Raw genomic sequence first — 20,291 nt, forward strand, 5'->3', positions numbered from 1 at the left:
TTTTAATTCATTTGCAAAAACCTTAAGTAAACTTTTTTCACGTTGTCATTATGGGGTGTTGTGTGTAGAATTCTGAGGAAAAAATGAATTTAATCCATTTTGGAATAAGGCTGTAACATAACAAAATGTGGAAAAAGTGATGCGCTGTGAATACTTTCCAGATGCACTGTATGTATTAAATACTAATGAAGCAGAATCGTTGTTAAAACAAGTAAAATGGACAACTGGGCCAAAGAGGGAAAACCTTCAGGCTCCTCCTCATGTTAAAGAGACCCATCAACAATACATGACTTTTTTTTCCTTAATGGAAGCAATTTTTTTCTGCAGGCATGAGCAGGACAGATAAAGGCAAGTGTATGTGAGATTGGGTGGGTGCAGGATGGTGTACTGTGGGAGCGGCTGAGTGCTGGTTTAAAAATATATCAGTTCTGTGCAGACTTCTAACTCCAAGGACAAAAAATGATTAATGGTATAACCCATCTTTGTGGGAACGTGCTTTCGACACAATTTGCAGTGCATGCTACTCTGCTTCTTGTCGTACATTAAATAGCCAAAATATCTCCACCCTACCAATTTCCTTGGACCCTGTTTTTCAACAATGTCATCATCTTTTGACCCTTTGGCTGTGTCTGTTCGAGTGCTTTCTTCGGTATTGCAGATTTTTTCCCCAAGATTTCGTTAACATTTTCTGTCATTATTTTATTTTTTTATGTAGCTCCCACTTCTGATGTACTGGCCCACACTATAAAGTTAGATTACTGCCAAAAGTCAGTGTGCAAGGAAAATGCATTTTGTAAGTGAGAGTGTTTTGAGTGTATTTTACAAGCACAGGTTAGTGCATGTCTGCTGCAGCCCAAACATTAACATGTGTGCTGATGCCAGCTGCTACTGCATTCAGTACTGTGTGCATCAATTTAACCTAATGTGGCTTTTAACACTTTTCCTGCCACACATTTGGTTGTATTGCTCATTGTCATTGGCCTTTTGTGTTGTCTGTCAAAACATGGATGGAATAAGTTTTAATGACTTTCCATTGACCATTTCTTACATTTCCATCAAGGAAAAGTAATTTTGCGATAATTATCTTCATCATTTTTTTCATCCAGTCCTACTTATGGTTTATAGAAATGAACATTAGTTTGCCTTCAAAAGCTAAACGAATGACACACATATTTAGTGCTTGCAGATTCATATTTAGCACTGAAGCATGTTGTTCTGACTGACCTGTTAACTGTGTGTTTCGCTGATTGCACGTGTCTGTTAACACAGTACAAATTTGTATTAATACGGATAGGTGCCTTGTTTTTGGCTTCTTATAAACCAATGGACCAACTCATGTCAGCACTGGTGTTGACATGCCAAACAGCCACTTCACCTGAATCTTGCTTTGATGTTTATTTCCTACAAATGTTGTTAGCGCAGTCCTCCCAAATTCCGCAGTCCTATATACATAACTGTGGATGCACAAGTCCCACCCACGGCACTGAACTATATATACCGGTAATAAAATAGACTGATGCCTGGACTGAGGGAATCTGTAGAAGTACTTCTTGCAAACAAAGAATGAATGTGAAGCCTCCATGCATTAATCATGGCTGTTGGGCCTCTATTTAAAAGCTATTAATCATGTTGTCTTTTCATCTCCTGTCACAAATGGGTGATAATGCAAGTTAAAATGATTAGACCTAATATGATATGTAGCATTACACGTGCAAAGCAAGCACAAATCTGTTTTTGAACTAACTTCATAATAGGATCGAAGTTGCAAAAACACAAGCCTGTGTGTTTTTGTTCTTTGTTTAAATAAGATTAGAACATGAAAGAATTTTCCTCATTTATTATTGTGCCTTTTGGAGTAATTTGCCTACTTGCAGTCATACATGAGTGTTGTACCAATTTTCTCGATACCGAGAAAAACACTTGTATACACAAATGCAAGTTAAAATTAGCAGCTTCATCCTTTCGTGCAATCTGATTTAGTGGACTGATTTTTTGCAGCACTCTGGATTGTGAATTGTAGTAAAGCATTCTAGCTTGTAAATAAACTGATGAATTTGATAAACCCCAGCCAAATATCCTACTTTTATACTGTAGCAACCTCAAGAATAAACTTCACGTCTTTCTTGGATTCTCTTGGCACTGCTCAGATAAATGATGTTTTTTTTCTTTTGTTACACAGTGAAGGGGACAAGGTAAAAGTTGCCCAGGGGGTTTCAGGATCAGTTCAGGACAAAGGATCTATTCACAAATTTGTTCCTTACCTGATTGCTGGAATTCAGCATGGTTGTCAAGACATTGGAGCCAAAAGCCTTTCTATTCTGCGGTGAGTGTTAAAATAATTGTCTGTAAACATCCATCGCATATAGCAAGAAGATGAGGTTTTGAGTAGTACTAGAGATTCTAAATGTGCTGTATTTTTTACTGTTGTGTATATCTATGATAAAAGTTAGTGTTTTGTGAAATAACATGTTTCAACTTTTACTGTGAGCATCTGAGGAGTCCCATTGTCAATTTATTATTTCATTCCTCTCTAGTTATCTATATCTAGAGTGATATTAATAGTGAGGTTAACGTGACTGATTAAGTTTTAGTTTTATAAGGGTAGTCCTTACTTTACTAATATTTAATACTTGCAGTGCAGGTAAACTTGCTAAAGAAATGAAAAAGCAGTTGCAAATTTTTTGTTAAAATTTTTAAAATGGGTGTTATTCTAATTATAAACAGACATAAGAGCATTTCATAAGCCTTAATTTTAAAACAGTATGATTTTCAGATACAGTACTGATGACAAATGCTACTGTCCATTCAACACACTATTTTGATTATGTTTTCTCTGCTTATTTTTATTTAAATGGTTCTTCCCTTTGGAGGAAAAATGGGTGAGAACAAAATCATGCTTCAGAATGTTTGAGGTGAAACCATGTGGGTCAACTTTAGTAACATAACTGTCCTAGGTGTCTTGGTATACTGCAGATCACCAGTTGCCTTTAGGTATGAGAAACATTCTGTATGTCACATCTACATGAGTGTTTACTGAGTAATGGGAGGAAATCATTGCTTTATGTAGTGCATAAGCAATCAATGTCTCATTAATTAAACATTTAAGGGTACATTTGTCTGCGATTGTTGCAGTACTAGTATAAGAAGATATCAGGAGTGTGTATTTGTGTGGGCATTTGTATACCCAGACACAGGGGATGCACAAACCAGTATGTTTCTTCGTGCCAGTCCCAAGCCCAGATAAATGGGGATGGTTACATCAGGAAGGGCATCCTGTGTAAACGTTTGCCAGATTAACATGTGGGCAACAATCCAGATTTATATACTGGATTGATAGAGTCCTGGGTTAACAATGACTGCCACCAGTGCTGTTAGCCAACAGGGTGCTGGTGGAAGTTGGGGTACTGTTGGCCAAAGAAGGAGAAGAAGAGGGGAGACATGTCCGGAGGAAAGAGGAGAGGAGAAAGGTAAAGAGAGTGGAACTGAAGGTAGAAACTTTGAATGTTGGCAGTATGACTGGAAGGGGAGAGAGTTAGCCGATATGATGGAGAGAAGGAAGGTTAATATATTGTGTGTGCAAGAGACTAGATGGATGGGGAGCAAGGCCAGGTGGTTTGGAGGTGGATTCAAATTGTTCTATCCTGGTATGGATGGGAGGAGAAATGGGATAGGGATTATTATGAAAGAACAGTATGTCAAGAGTGTTTTGGAAGTTAAGAGTGTCAGACAGAGTAATAATTTTTAAGATGGAAATTGGAGGTGTGTTGATGAATGTTGTAAGTGCATACGCCTCGCAAGTTGGGTGTGTGATGGATGAGAAAAAATATTTCTGGAGTGAGTTGAATGAAGTGATGGATAGTGTACCCTAGGGACAGAAAGTGGTGATTGGTGCAAATTTCAGTGGACATGTTGGTGAAAGGAACAGAGGTGATGGGTATGTATGGTGACAAGGAGAGGAATTAAGAAGGTCAGATGATAGTGGTTTTGCAAAAAGGATGAGCATGGCTGTGGTGAATACGTATTTTAAGAAGAGGGAGGAGCATAGGGTGATTTACAAGAGTGGAGGAAGGTGCACACAGGTAGAATATATCCTATGCAGAAGAGGTAATCTGAAGGAGATTAAAGATTGCATAGTGGTGGCAGGGGAAAGTGTAGTTGTACAGCATAGGATGGTGGTCTGTAGGATGAAGTTGGAGATCAAGAAGAGGAGGAGAGTGAGGGCAGAGCCAATGATCAAATGGTGGAGATTGAAAAAGGAAGACTGCAAGGTTGAGTTTAGGGAGGAGGTGAGACAGGCACTGAGTGGCAATGAAGAGTTACCAGACAACTGGGCAACTACAGCAGAGGTAGTAAGGGTGACCGTTGGGAAAGATGTGCAACAGGTTAGGGTGATAAAGATGGAAACAAACTCGCAAGTGAGGAAGGTGCGTGAGAATTTGAAAAGAGAACTTTGAGAGGCTGATGAATGAAGAAAATGAGAGAGAGAGAGGGGGAGAGGGTTGGATGATGTGGAGATAGTGAATCAGGAAGTGCAACAGATTAGCAAGGAGGAAGTAAGGACAGTTATGAAAAGGATGAAGAATGGAAACTCTGTTCGTCCAGATTACATACCTGTGGAAGCATGGAGGTGTTTAGGAGAGATGGCAGTGGAGTTTTTAACCAGATTGTTTAATGGAATCTTGGAAAGTGAGAGGATGCCTGAGGAGCAGAGAAGAAGCGTACTGGTGAAGATTTCTAAGAATAAGGATTTGCAGAACTGTAGTAACTACAGGGGGATAAAACTGATGAGCCACATCATGAAGTTATTGGAAAGAGTAGTGGAAGCTAGGTTAAGAAGTGAGACAATGATTAACACTAGAATTACCAGAACCTATGAAAAAACTCATAAATCCGGCCCACCTTAAATCTGTTCGCACCTCTCCATCAGCATCTTTTCTTCTGTAAATGTGTCGATAAAGACAAGCAGCAAGCAGCCCGTTATTCCATCCCCCACCGCCGAAAAACATGCACGAAGTTCTCCCAGCTCATGTCTTGATTGATTATCTGGGTGTGAAGTGCTGGAGTTTTAGAGTGGAAATAATAGGTCATTATTTGGAACACATGCATGTCATGTGTATTCCGTTTCTACAATAATCTGTGTAAACGCATTGTTAAAACAGAAATGTTTTTCATATTTTAGTAATAAATGACAAAATGTAGGCATAAACTATATAATGTGTGAAGCCTGAAGTCCAAAGATCAAATAAAACACTTTCACAAAAGGTTCAAGGACGATACAGCAGAAGCGGTAAGATTTGTTGACTTGCAATCAAGAGTCCTCGGTTCGATCCCGACTGCCTCATATATTTACCATTTTCAGCAGTGAGCTGCTCTTATTGTTAATATTTTACAGTAAACACATACATTTGGTTTGTGTCTGTAACAGCCGCTGTACATTTATAGTACTTGTAAAAGTTACCATTTTTTTCAATTTTATTCTCTCAGTCACGATCACGATGCATACTACCACCCCCCAACTCAGAGATCTGATGCTGTTACTTTTCATCTGAAACTGGGAATAATTGTAGATGTGAGTGGTGTTTTGAGGCAATGGAACTGAACACGGTAACTTAAATGTACTATAAATGTACAGTGGCTGTTACAGACACAAACCAAATGTATGTGTTTACTGTAAAATATTAACAATAAGAGCAGCTCACTACTGAAAACGGTAAATATTGGAGGGAGTCAGGATTGAACCTAGGACTCTTGATTACAAGTCGGCAAATCTTACTGTTACACCACCGAAGCTGTTGTATCGTCCTTGAACCTTTTGTGAAAGTGTTTATTTGATCTTTGGACTTCAGGCTTCACACATTATATAGTTTATGCCTACATTTTGTCATTTATTATTAAAAATATGAAAAACTTTTCTGTTTTAGCAATGTGTTTACACAGATTATAGTAGAAACGGAACACACATGAAATGCATGTGTTACAAATAATGATCTATTATTTCCACTCTAAAACTCCAGCACTTCACTCCCAGATAATCAATCAAGGCATGAGCTGGGAGAACTTTGTGCATGTTTTGCGGCAGTGGGGGTATGGATTAGAAGGCTGCTTGTCTTTATCGGCACATTTACAGGATAAAAGACGTTGACGGGGAGGTGCGATTGGATTTAAGGTGGGCCGGATTTACGTGTTTTCTCGTCGGCTTGTGGACCTGGAGACAGCATGTGACAGGGAGCCTTGAGATGAGCTGTGGTATTTAAATATGTAAGAGTTGTACAGGATATGTATGCAGGAAGTGTGACAGTGGGGAGGTCTGCAGTAGGAGTGACAGATGCATTCAACTTGGAGGTAGGATTAAATCGGGGATGGGCTCTGAGTCATTTCTTATTTGCAATGGTGATGGACAGATCGACAGTTGAGATTAGACGGGAGTCCCCTTAGATTATGATGTTTGCTGATGACATTGTGATCTGTAGTGAGAGCATGGAGCAGGTTGAGGAGACCCTGGAGATGTGAAAGGGAAGATCTACTGGACGGTAGTGAGACCAGCTTTTTTTATATGGGTTGAAGACTGTGGCACTGACCAGAAAGCTGGAGACATAGCTGAAGGTGGCAAGAGTTAGAGATGCTAAGATTTGCATTGGTTGTGACGTGGATGGACAGGATTAGAAGTGAGTATATTAGAGGGTCGGCTCAGGTTGGACAGTTATCAGAGAGGCGAGATTGCGTTGGTTTGGACATGTGCAGATGAGAGATGCTGGGTATATTGGGAAAAGGATGTTAAAGATAGAACTGCCGGGCAAGAGGAAAATAGGAAGGCCTAAGAGAAGGTTTATAGATGTGGTGAGAGAGGACATGCAGGAGATGGGTGGGACAGAGCAAGATGCAGAAGACAGGAAGATATGGAAAAAGATGATTCACTCCACCCTTAACGGGAACAGCCGAAAGAAGAAGAAGAAACAGCAGTATGAGGTTATCAAGAACATTTTAAATCTGACTCTGAAAGGAATCGTCTATGGTTCTGGTTTTCTAAGTGTTCAAAGATTAGTTCCATTATACTAAAATACGTAAATTACCAGTTGATAGCATCTACTCTTATTCACTTAGTCAAAATTTTACCAGTACCTGTCTCTACATAATAGTCAAAAGATGTGCTATACAATTCCATCATAGCAGAAGGTCTTTTGAAGGAAACCCTGGGTCTAGCTTGCCTACATCATTATCAAATTATAAAGTAAATTATAATTAAGAATCATGGAGTTTTATTGAGGACACTACAGTATAGGGATTAGTTCTGAGTTGGATGAATCCATTGTTCCTTTTTAGTAGAATATAGGTAAAGTCTTTGCATGTTTAGGTGCCAGGAGTTTTGACTTGTCAAATGATAGGTAATTGCACTCAGTGTTCGAAAGAGAATCTTATGTTAATTAATTTAGACCATGAGTAATTTAAGAAATGTCTCCTAACTGTAGATGAAACTTGGATTTGTCAGTATGACCCATAGTCCAAACAACTATCCAATAGGTTGAAGCATGGTTTTTCTTCTGAGAGGAAAAGAAGTTCCACATCCAAGATAGTGCCTGAAAAGGTCATGTGAGCAAGTCTTTTATGATGTTAAGGGTCATGCTCTTATTACTGTAGTTGTCTAAAGGTATATGTAACCTTAGGTTTGGTTTGCCATTTGTGCTAATTGGCCAAAAGCAGCAAGGAAGTCTGCCTACCATCCCTGTCCGCCCAAACTTCTTGATAAAACCCTTGTCTACATTATTACAGAGGCTGCAAAGGTTTTTTACAAAACTATGGACTACCACCTTGTTCTCAATCTGAAAGGCTACCACTGTAGAACATGCTACACTAATGCAGAATATGTTAATTCGGCTACGGATGAAATTCAAATTTTGATCTTCCACAATTTTTGACTAGTACATGATATGCAACTGTAGTTTGCTTCCTGGATGGCCCAGACATCTCCTATACATAACTAGCAAGTAAATATCTAATATGAATTGTTTGAAATTGAAATCTTGAAGCATGAAGAGCTTGTTTGTAAACTACAAGTAATGATTAATCTCCTATAGTCTCACCCAAAAAGGTGGTTGTTCTAAAGCATTTTTACAGTGGATTATTTTTTTGGTCATTTAAGATCTTGAAGTGATTTAGCAATAGACCCACCTCTCTCATGAGTGCAAGGTTAGCTAATTCTGTCTTATCCCATGCCATTTTAATAGATCTTGAATAACATGTATGGACTATGTTGTTGTAACAATTGGTACTGTGTTTATTACAACCAACAAGAAAATAAATAAAGAATACCATTTTTTCTTTTTAGACTTGTATATCCTTATTTGTTTGATAAAACTTTTTTGACTAACTGAAAATGTAGACAACTACAATTGAGAGAATAAAATAGAGTTTATGGGAGGTATTTTCTGCACAAAAGGAAATAAAAACTCAACTCAAAATGCAATCTCTCTTTTTCAAGGAAATGAAAATTAAAATGAAAAATTAATCTTTTTTTCATTATTTTTTTTCAAAGAATTCACACAAGGATGCTGTAAAAATTAAAAAAATAAAATTAAATAACACCATTTGCAATTTCATTTTCAGCCTGAACAGCAATGAAGCTGCAAAAATGAAAAGTAAAATGCAAATAAGCACTGGTGCCATCTGCAAATGAAATTGCCAGTGGTGTTATTTAATTTGCATGTAGACTTTGAAAAATAAAAGGCAAAAGAGAGATTGCATTTTCATTTTATATTAATCTTCATTTTCTTTTTTGCACAAAAATACAATACAGTATGATACAATTTATTTTTGTATAGCCCAAAATCACACAAGAAGTGCCGCAATGGGCTTTGACAGGCCCTGCCTCTTGACAGCCCCCCAGCCTTGACTCTCTTAAGAAGACAGGAAAAAACTCCCAAACATCCCTTGTAGGGAAAGAATGTAAGAAACCTTGGGAAAGGCAGTTCAAAGAGAGACCCTTTTCCAGGTAGGTTGGGTGTGCAGTGGGTATCAAAATGAAGGGGGACCCTACACAGAACAGAACAAATCCTCAATACAGTATAAAGATAAAAATTTTAGTAGTACGGAGCAGAATTTAACAGTAGATGATATCACATAAAATGATTTGGTTTTGTTTAGAGTCCTGGAGACCTCATGCATCAAGCTGCCTCCCCCATTTGGCCATTCCACAGCTGAAATAGCGCTGGCCCAGCCAATCCGATGAAAGGACCCCTCTTTCCCACGATTCCTGTGATCCTCCATCAGGGCTGACTTTACCTTAGGCAGGCAAAATAACTTTTAGGTGGGCCGTGGCACCAAGTGCCACATTTGAATACTAAGAAGAGAAACGGAATAGAGTTAGTAGGAATAGGGTTAGTATCCAATTATAATCATCATGTTACTTATGTTTTAGTGCTAAATTCTATCAACAGAGATGCAGTCTGTACAGTGAATCAGCAGCACTAGTTAGGATATGCTAAACTGAAGTAGTGAGTCTTCTGCCAGGATTTCAAAGCTGAGACCGAAGGGACATCTCTTATAGTAGCAGACAGACCATTCCACAATTTAGTGGCCCTGTAACTAAAAGCTTGACCTCCCGCTGTTATTTTATTAATCCTTGGAATCATAAGCAGACCGGCATCTTGAGATGTGCGCTCTGGTTTGTAAGTCATGATTAGTTCAGACAAGTAAGCCGGACCTTGGCCATTTAATGCTTTATATGTTAAAAGGAGGATTTTGAAATCTGCCCTAAACTTAACCGGGAGCCAGTGTAAGGATTTAAGAACTGGAGTTATGTGTTTGAATTTTCTTGTTCTTCTAATAATTCTTGCAGCAGCATTTTGGATTAACTGGAGGCTGTATAATGAACAGTGCCAACCAGTGAACACCGCATTGCAGTAGTCAATCCTACCAGAAATAAATGAATGAATTAATTTCTCAGTATCCTGTTTATTTTTAAGTTGGAAGAAACATGATTTGGATGACATGCTAGAGTCAACGATAACTCCTAGATTGTGGACTGATTTAGTAAAATTAATGGTGATTCTATCTGAGTTAAATGATGACAGAATATTGTTGTGATCAGCGTCATTCCCTCCAACAATTAACATCTCTGTTTTATCTGTTCTTAAAGACAAGTAGTTCTCATCCATCCACTCCTTTAATTCACTAACACAACTAATTAAAGAGAACATCGGAGAAACTTCATTTGATCTAAATGAAAGATATAACTGGCTGTCGTTTGCATACGAGTGAAAATTAACATTGTTTCCTAATGATAGATCCCAGTGGAAGCATGTAAAGTGAAAATAGTAAAGGTCCCAGTACTGAGCCCTGCGAGACACCATATCTCACTTCTGTGTATAATGATGGAGTACTGTCAGCACATTTCTGTACATATCGGAATTGATTTGATAAATAAGAACTAAACCAAGCAAGCATAGTGCCTGTGAACCTAACATCATTTTCTAACCTTTGCAGTAAAATAGAATGGTCAATGGTGTCAAATGCTACAAGTCTAACAACATAATTACAGTGGAGTTTCCTTCATCAGAGGATATCAGAATGTCGTTTACAAACCGCGTTAGTGCCGTTTCTGTAATATGACCAGTGCCATGACTGGAATTTCTCATATAAATTGTAATGCGTAAGGTGTGACTGAAGTTGATTGGCGACTACTTTTTCTAATATTTTAGAGAGAAAGGGTAAATTTGAAATAGGACTGTAATTATTTAGCATCTGTGGGTCTAGGTCTGACTTTTTAAGTAATGGTTTAATGATTGACACTTTTAGTGCATCAGGTACTGTGCCGTGCAATAATGAACTACTGATAATGTTTAGAATAGGCTCTTCAAAAACATCCATTGCACTTTTTACTAGTTTTGTTGGCTCGAGTGTTATTAAACCAGGGAGAATTTCTATGTGCTTTGATCAGTTTCGTTTTAAAGGGAGCCACTGCGCCCAGAGCATCTCTCAAGGTCACATTATAATGTGATGTTAACTGATCTAAATGGTTTTCCACAATTACACTTGACTTATTCAAAGTATCTATAAATTTTGAAGCAGAATTACAATCTAGATGTCATACTGTCTTTGTTTTAATCTGTGAATGCATTGGCAAGGACAGGACTAAATCAAATGTAATTAAGTAGTGATCGGAAATAACTTAATTTAATGGAGTAATATTTAAATTTTGAATTTCAACTTTGTAAGTTATAATTAAATCTAATGTGTGATTATGATTATGAGTTGGACCTTTGTCATTCTGACAAAATCCTACTGTAATTGCTGCCAAAGACGCATCGATAAAGTATTGAGCAAAGGCTGTGAATACCTATGTACATGTGATTTCTCAGTTTTTTTATTTTTAATAAATTTGCAAAAACCTCAAGTAAACCTTTTTCACGTTGTCATTATGGGGTGTTGTGTGTAGAATTCTGAGGGAAAAAAATGAATTAAACCCATTTTGGAATAAGGCTGTACCATAACAAAATGTGGAAAAAGTGATGCGCTGTGAATACTTTACGGATGCACTGTATAATCTTGATAAGGGGCCAGATACAACTAAATTCTGACATTTTCTTTTAGCTTTGGTGCACATAGAAATGAAGTTCCTCTTTGATACCTCAGATTGCTGTAAATAAATCTCATTAGTGCCAACATGCAGCAATAAGGTGCATACTTCATCATCGGCAACACGGTCCAATGCGGCCTGTGTGTCACAAATATTGGCCCCTGCGAGGCATTTAACATTAACTACTAGTTTAACATAGTTTGGAATTCTAACATTCCGCACTATGGAATCGGCAATTATGAACATTTTCTTATTCTCAGTTTCCACAGGTGCACTGCGGAGTGCTGAGAATCTGTTCTGGGTCTGAATTGGTGACCTGGGTGCTGAGGGACTAGATTTTGGCCTCTTAGACCCCCGTCTTACTGTTACCACTCACCCTGTGGCTAAATTGGTGCTGCTGACTTCATCCGCACACTGACTCCAGTGGGACCTGGAGAGACTGAAGCCGAATCTGAAGTAGCCGAATTGTCTAAATCAACCGAGTCAATCCAGTTTTCGGTCTATCATGATCCTAACACTGTCCTCCAATTAGCGTATTTACCCCGACAAACTCTAACTAAACACTTTTGGCAGGTGAAGCTGCCTACATTGTTGGCCGGAAAACCTGAACTGTACATGCTGCAGGACACTCAACATATAAACGTGCCCTCAATGGGCAGAGAGCAGATAGAACTTATGTTTAGTGTTGATATCATCTTCTCTGTTTTTGTGGTAACTTTGGTGCTTTGGCGCTTTCCGCGTTCAGCTGAATCACTAAGAGACCATCGGCTTTAAGTTTCTCCTGGTCTGCTGCTGGCTTTACTTTAGTTGAACTTACTTGGGTGTTTGCGAAGGGCTACGTGCCTGTGGGAGACGCCGCTGCTGCTCTGTGCTTCCGCTCACTGCTATTCCGAAGAGGTGTGGCCTGAAAGAGAGGAAAGAAAGTGACCATCCAAATAAATACCTATCATATGCAGTGCACTATACTTATTAAATACAGTGGGTATAGAAATGAATCGCCCCTTTCAAGACAGACGCACATTTTTTTTTCCCAACTGTATTTACTTAATGCAACATCCAAGTGAAATTTATAATAAAAACAATTTAGAGAAAAAAAATGAAAATAAAAAAACGAGAGTCACTGAGGTGGTTAAAGTATCACATACTCGCCCCACAACCCCTCAAGCGCAGAAAAATATTTCTAAACTCAACTAGGTGCAAGTAATTGCCTTCTCCATTGCACACCAAGCTAATTATCTTCAATTTGTGATCAATTGTAGTCATTCTGATTAGCATAAAAACAGGTATTCCTAGAGCATTCTAGTGCTTGGATGGGCAGCTGAGAGCAAAAAATTATCTCCGATCTTTTGACAGTGCCTTGCCACCCATGGTTAAAGTTGTGGACAGGCACAAGCCAGGAGTTGGATACAAAGCATTTCAAAGGCTTTACAAGAATTGGAAAGTGTTTGGTGCTACTAGGACCCTTCCTGGATCAGGCAGTCCCTCAAAACTGGATGGAAGAACAGTTAAGAGAGGCTTACCAAGAGGCCTAAGGCAAATTTGAAGCACTTATGGAGTTTTTGGCAAAGAGTGGTAATTAAGTGCATATGAAAACAAAATTAATATCAATGTAGTTTGTATGGTACGTTTACAAGAAAAAGACACTGCTCAAGAAAGGCTATATTAAGTCATAATTGAGTTTTGCCCAAACACATTTTAAAGATTCTGAGGCCAAATGGGAAAAAAGTGTTACGGTCAGATGTGGTCAGATGAGACCAAAATCAAAGTATTTGGCCTCAGTGCCAAACAGTACATCTGGCAGAAAGCCAATACAGCTTACCATCCAAAAAACCATACCTACAGTAAAACATGGTAGTGGTAGCATCCAGCGAGGGTGTTTCTGTGCAGCAGAGACTGGGGCTCTTGTCAAAATTAAAGGAAAATTGGATGGGGCAAAATAACATTAAAGTTCTTAAAAATCTGTTGCCTTCTGCCAGAAAGTTATCAATGGGAAGAAGGTTCACCTTCCAACATGACAATGACCCAAAGCACACAGCAAAGTTGACAATACAGGGGCTGAAGAGAAAAGGGTGAATGTCCTTGTGTGGCCTGGTCAGAGCCTAGACCTAAGCTGTATTGAAAAGCTGTGGAATGATTGTCCACCAACAGTTAAAGTTTGACTGAGCTGGAACAGTTCTTTAAAGATGATTTGGCAAATATTGCACAGTCTAGATTAGTAAATACAGCTGGAAAATAGTTTTTGTGTGTCTTCATTTCAGGCTACAAAGCAACAAAATATGGATATTTTGAAGTTGCATGATTCTTTTCTATATTCACTGTATCTGTTTTTCTTGACTCTCAGTTACATGCAATTAGATTAAATATTCATAGAACATGAAATATTCATTTTTTAAAATAAGGTGGATTACTAACTGCTTGCAAATAAAGTTTTTTAAATTGTATTTTCCAAATTGGAAAAAATGTTAAATTTTACTTTTTTGACAAAATAAAGTCCAGCTAACTTAATTCATCTTTGTTCATTTAAAAATGTTTTTCCTTTCAGATCCATGATGTATTCTGGGGAGTTGAAATTTGAAAAGAGGACAATGTCTGCTCAAGTAGAGGGAGGTGTACATGGACTTCATTCGTAAGTGTTCTATGTTTTTAAAATGGTGCTTAATGCTATTCAAGGCTGAGTTTTGCTTCAGTGGTGGAGGTGCTTGCTGCTTTCTTTTTGGTTTGTGCAATTAGTCCTATAGCAGACTTTCGAAAGCAGTAATGAAGATGGGTTTCAAAAGTTGTGCCAGTGCTACTGTTTTTAAGTATCCTAAATTAGTCAATGCCTCATGTTAGTGCTAACGTTTTATTAAAAATTAAAATTAAATTTATAACCTTCATCTTGTGTTGGTGTGTCCCTGTTAAAGGAAAAGAAAATTGATATATCATTCACAAGTTAAAAAATGTATACTGTATAAGGGATATTTAAATTGTACATCTAGCCTCTTGGAATTATTCATGTTTACATCACCTCATCTGGTTATTTCCTATTATCCAAATTCTCTGATACTGTATTCACTACAAAGATGATATTTGAAAGCTATTTTTTCTTATCGTGGGTCAGATCAGTATAATTGTATAGAGAAAAAATGCATTTACTGTATGCATCTTAAAGTTCAGTAATGATGTACTTGTCAAAACAATGGGAAATAAGGCAACATTTGAGAGTTAATTCAGTGTTAAATAGCTGTAGATGAGTACCTTTTTGGTTTAACAAAAAATACAACTGAACATTAATTTCAGTACACGGAGTCAGCATATTTAAAGATTTTTTCTTTATTCATGAGGTGAAAAAGACTTTGCCTGGAAATAGTCATTTCAAGAGGTAAACAAATGTTACTTGTTTGTTTCAACGTTTCATTTTTTCAGTATATGAAGCATTGGTATTATAGAGATTCTGCAAATGCAGCACTGTACTCTGGACATACCTGAATAAAAATGCAAAGATGATTTTTCCACTTAGTTTTTATAAAGGCAATGCATGTTTGTGTAGTCACATTAAGACATTGCTGTTCATCTTAGTCCTACAGTGATTTAGTATTCCAAAATTACTCAAACACTTATAAGAAAACCTCTGGAAGTTTCCTTCTAAATGAACCAAGACACAGTAATTTAATAATAAGCTTTCTCATCCAGCACATTATTCTACAACTTACCAGAAAAGGACCAATAGATACTGTGCCACTTACACAGCAAAAGTCATCAGATGACTTTATACAGGTTATTCACTACAGTTTGTACCTTCAGGTGTACAAAGTACACAACAAAGAGCAAGTTAAAAGTAGAAAAAGAGGAATGCTTCTGTTTTTTACTCTTAAATCTACTACTGTAAGCACAAGATTTACTTTCTTTTAGTGAAAGTTTTTGTGTACAGTACAATCTGCAATTAGAGATTCAAAGCATTTCTGCTTGCTTGTTCTGTTCATACTCATTGCAGTCTTATTTATCATAGTAGCTTCGATATGTTTCAGCCACTGATGATAAAACTGTGTGTCAGTTTTGTCAGAAAGAGGTTATAAACCACCTCTGCTCATCGTCTTTAATGTATACATCTGCTTCACAGTGACATGTAATATTAATAACTGTTTAATTAAAACAAAGAGTTTTTATATAGTACACTTTATCTGACTGAGGTCCATTCATATTAAAAGTGCTGTACTTGAAATCAATGCATTATCTTTGATATTGAATTTAACAGAGTGTTCCTCCAATAAAAAGAAAAAAACTTCACATAACAAGATTGTTCTTTCACTATGTGTTTGATGTCCCTATTGAGAATTGGCAACAAGAAAAAAAAATTAAAACCTCAAATGCAGCAGGATATAAATTAAAAACAAACTAGCTAATAAAGCTGTGTTTGCTTTACAAAGAGAAAAATACCTGATTCTAGACAAGGGGTAAAATGCAAATTCAATAATTGGAAAAAGTATGACCCTTGTTGTGACTGAAAGCAGTTTCAAATAATGAAAGCCTATTTTTGAGGCCATCACTGAAAATAAATAAACACATCAATGTGTCCCACAGCAGCATGACCTAGTGTTTTAAGCGACTTTTTTAGACCAAGGTAGGATAAAGGAATATTGTTATTTTCAGGTTTAATGTTAACAAGTGCTCCTAGGTTTTTAAAGCCTGTTCTCGTTGTTGTTTAAAATGGTGCATTTTGAGATTTTGGGGGTTTGTGGAGATTTTGTGACTGAGATATAAATCGGCCATTATAATTGCTATTGTAGTATCTCCACTTTAAAAATATTTAGTTTTCCCTTTTTTGTCTTTGCATTATGTTCTTGTATATTTTTTTTATGGGTGACTAAGTCTTCTTGGATGATATATAATCCGTACGTGGACTGTATGTTTTTGTTAAATGTGCATTTTAAAGGTTGGTGTTTTAGTTCTGTTTTGAATCATTTGTAGCACAATTATTAAGGGCCATACCTAGTAAATCAAAAATGTATATCAAATAACATTTATTTATTTAGCACATTTTTATTTAAAACATAAGCACTTTGAGCTATATGAAAAGATAAAGAAATAATTACAATTCCAAATAAAAAATAATTAAAGAAAGTATAAAAAAATAAAATTCTTTGATTATTTTATAACAGTAAGGCTACTGTTTTGGTCAGGATGGAGAGGAAATATAAAAAAAAAACTCCAGCCAGCAAGATATTGGAGAAAGTAAACCTCTGGGCTGGTAAGGCCAAAAAGACAACCCACTAGCTGCAGGGAACTTAGAACAAATGCCAGTGACGCAAAATGCTATCATAGAATAAAAGAGGGAAGCAATGTTTGCAGAGAAGTAAAATGTATGATATTACAGAACGTATTATAATCTGTAAGAATGAGTGGAAAAATAGAAATTACGAAAAAGCAAAATTTTAAAATCTGGATTTTTGGAAGGGTCTTATTTTTTTTTTAATCTTTCATGGTATTAGCCTGTTGTGTCTCTCTTAGTAAATAATTTCAGATTTTTTTGTGCATAGCACCTGTGTCACTACTTTTTATATTTGACTCTTGGAATAAAAAGTAAATTTAGTGTTTCAGGATCAAAGATTATGTGTAGGAATGTAAGGACAAGCACTCCAAAATGTAAAAAGGTGTGTTCAATTTTTTATTTACTGATTAAAATTCTTGCTTATTCATTTTAAACTAACTGCAACTAATTTGTCTTCCTTGGGCAGTACTATTAAGTGTACATTACAGTAATCTAGTCAGCTAAAACAAAAGTGTGAATTCAGTTTTCAGCATTTTGAGACATTATATGAAATGTAACCTTTTACAGTGTTTCTTAAAAGCACAGATTTAGTAATATGATTAATACAGTATGTGACTTGAGGTTTAAATCTGAGTTCATCATCTAAATTCTTTACTTCTGGCATGATCTGTTAAGTTTATTTCTGTACCCCTTGATAATATTTTTATGGCAAACTCTACAAATTCATATATTTTTTTTTTATTGTTTAGGCTTAAGGATTTTACTACTAATCTATTCTATAGTGGTAGTAAGTCAATAAATGGATCAGAGGATGTAGAACCTAATGGTCATCAACTGCTATAGGTACTGTTGAAGCCATAGGTTTACATATACCATGGCTAAAAAACATTCACACTCAAAATTCCCCAACTTCACCCTTATCGTGTTACCAAACAATTCATGTGTTAACTCACTTAGTGTATCTACTTAATTTCTATTACAGTTTTTCTCCAAAATAACGTTTAAGGGATAGAGTTATTTCAGCTTTTATTTACTATGTCAGATTTTCAGTAAGTCAAAAGTTTACATACACCAAGTTAGACTTTGGTGGTGTTGCCTTTAAATTGTTCAACCGGAGGCAGATGCTTAGGATATCCTTCCACTAGTTTCCCAAAATATTATGGTGGAATTTTGGCCTATTCCTCCTGACGGAACCGGTGTTACGGAGTCAAGTTTGTGGGCCTCCTTGCTCAGGCTCATTTCTTCACTTAACAGATTTTCTATATGATTCAGGTCAGGGCTTTGTGATGGTCACTCCAGTGCTGTCATATTGTTGTCTAAAAGCCATTTTGTTACCATTTTGGAAGTATGCTTGGGGTCGTTCTCCTGTTGGAAGACCCATACTGGATTGTGACCAGGCTGTAGCTATCTAGCTTATGTCTTGGGGTGTTGCTTCAGAATTTCCAGATAATGCTGCTTCTTCATGATGCCACCAATTTTGTGAACTACATCCAGTCCATTTTCCAGCAAAACACCCCCACAACATAAAGCTGCCTTTCCATGTTTCAGTTTGGATGATGAATTGATTAGAAGCTTCACCTTTCAGCTTCCATACGTAATGCTGATTATTATGACCATATGATTAAAATTTTGTTTTGTCTGACTAGAGTATATACTCCTCCAAAAGACTATGTCTTTGTCCTGATGAGCACCGGCAACCTGTACTCTTGGTTTTTTGGGTGATTGATTTTGGATAATAATTTCTTTCTTAGTCGACAGCCTTTCAGACCATTGTGATGAAGGCTCTCATAATGATGGGTGATGGCAGTATTTAATGCTGATGCCTATATCTTCTTCACTGGTTCCTTACGTGTTATCTTGGGATTCCTTTAGAACCTTTTGAAAACAAACTTTGTTCAACCCCTGGGAGTCAATTTGTGCATCCTTTCTGAGTGATGTAAAGTCTGTATGTTCCAGAGTTTATAATATTTCTGTACAAATAAGTGTACAATTCTTTGTGGTATTTTTAACGATTTTGAGATGGCTGCTAAGTAGGACTTGTGAATGTCCATTATTTTTCTCCTCCGATATTTACACAGTTCTTTTGCTTTCTCAAATGTCTTAACCACAAGAAGGCACTAGCTCTACAGGTAGGCCCTTATATACAGTCACAGACATCCCAATCAACTGATTATCAAAATTAGGAATTTGGAAGCTGCTACAAGTAATTTAATTAATTCCTGGTGCCATCTATGCTGTTTAAAGAGACAGTCATCTTGGTGTATATAAACTATAAACCCAGTGAAAACCTGTTGTAGTGGTTAAAAGTCTCTTTATCATTATTTTGGAGATAAACTCTTATGCAAATTAAGTAGATGCTCCTAGTCATTAATTAATTGGTAACATTTGTGAAGATGGGGAACTTTGAGTTTGAAGGTTTTTAGCCAAGGTGTATGTAAAAGTGTAGCAACCGCTTTTACTGAAGATATGTGACTTTTGCATCACCACTAAACACTAAACTGTTTTTTAGTTACAGTCTACACTAATGTAACATTAGAAAAGTACAGATTATTTATCCCAATGAGCACATCAATTCTGCTCACCTAATTTCTTCAGAATAATATCCAATGAGATTTTGATCGTCCCCAAATTCTTGCTATACAAGTTTGTAACTTGTATGATTTATAAGAGTTTCTTTTCATTTTTGCTATATTACCATGTAACATGTAGTCCTGGACTCCAATAAATTTTTTAGTAGACAATGCTTTGGCGATAATTTTCCCATTCTCATATTTTGCTTTTCTACTAATTCAAACAACCTGTGGACCTCTATCATATGAAGCTGCTGCTTCCAAAAAAGTAAAGTTAATTTTAAAAAATAGATTTGAGATTAAATTGAGTTTTTATTTTAGCCTTTTGTCCTCCTGTCTGTCTTCCACTGAATTGGATCTTTGAGTGTGCCAAATGAAAACTTTGCTTAAATAATGCCTGGCACAAGAAAGAAAGGGATTATAAAATAATTTTTCTGAGTAGCACAACTTGCCTGTTATAAGCATTTTAAGTGAGAATTCCAGTCTAAGCAACAATGCATGTTGTTTTCTAAAATTAGTACCTGCTAAGCCAAATCTTCTATGTAACCTTTTCACTTGAACCCAAGATTGTTATTTTAGAAACATTTTTCACAAAGTGCGTGCTATTATAATCAATGGTTGCTTAACCCCCCAACACTAGAGTAGAAACACTATTTTAAGTAAATTGTACATAACAAGGGATTCTTATGCATGCTTTGTTTCAATCCTTATTCCTTATGGATGATTAATCAATCAGCCTATAAACCACCCAAGTTATTGCTTATTTTATAAAGCACAAGTAACACTACTGCAGAGTTAAAAAAAAAATAACTAAGGCAATTATTCAACACTAGTCATATTACCTGTCTAAAACAGGTATTAGAATATCTTTACTAAGTAATACTGTGTAATTCGTCGAGAA

General features: G+C 36.6%; 1 protein-coding gene across 5 annotated transcripts in view; it reads left to right on the forward strand.

The window, feature by feature from the left end:
• Nucleotides 1-20,291, forward strand: part of impdh1a (IMP (inosine 5'-monophosphate) dehydrogenase 1a) — a 181,640-nt gene that overhangs the window by 144,479 nt on the left and 16,870 nt on the right. For all 5 annotated transcript variants that reach the window (XM_039761441.1, XM_039761442.1, XM_039761444.1 and 2 more), the window contains exons 14-15: nucleotides 2,180-2,323; nucleotides 14,115-14,198. In XM_039761441.1, the coding sequence (XP_039617375.1) occupies nucleotides 2,180-2,323; nucleotides 14,115-14,198 (228 nt within the window). The remainder of the gene's footprint in view (nucleotides 1-2,179; nucleotides 2,324-14,114; nucleotides 14,199-20,291) is intronic.

This window comes from Polypterus senegalus, chromosome 8 (genome assembly GCF_016835505.1).
Source record: "Polypterus senegalus isolate Bchr_013 chromosome 8, ASM1683550v1, whole genome shotgun sequence".
In the NCBI taxonomy this organism is placed as follows: domain Eukaryota; kingdom Metazoa; phylum Chordata; class Cladistia; order Polypteriformes; family Polypteridae; genus Polypterus; species Polypterus senegalus.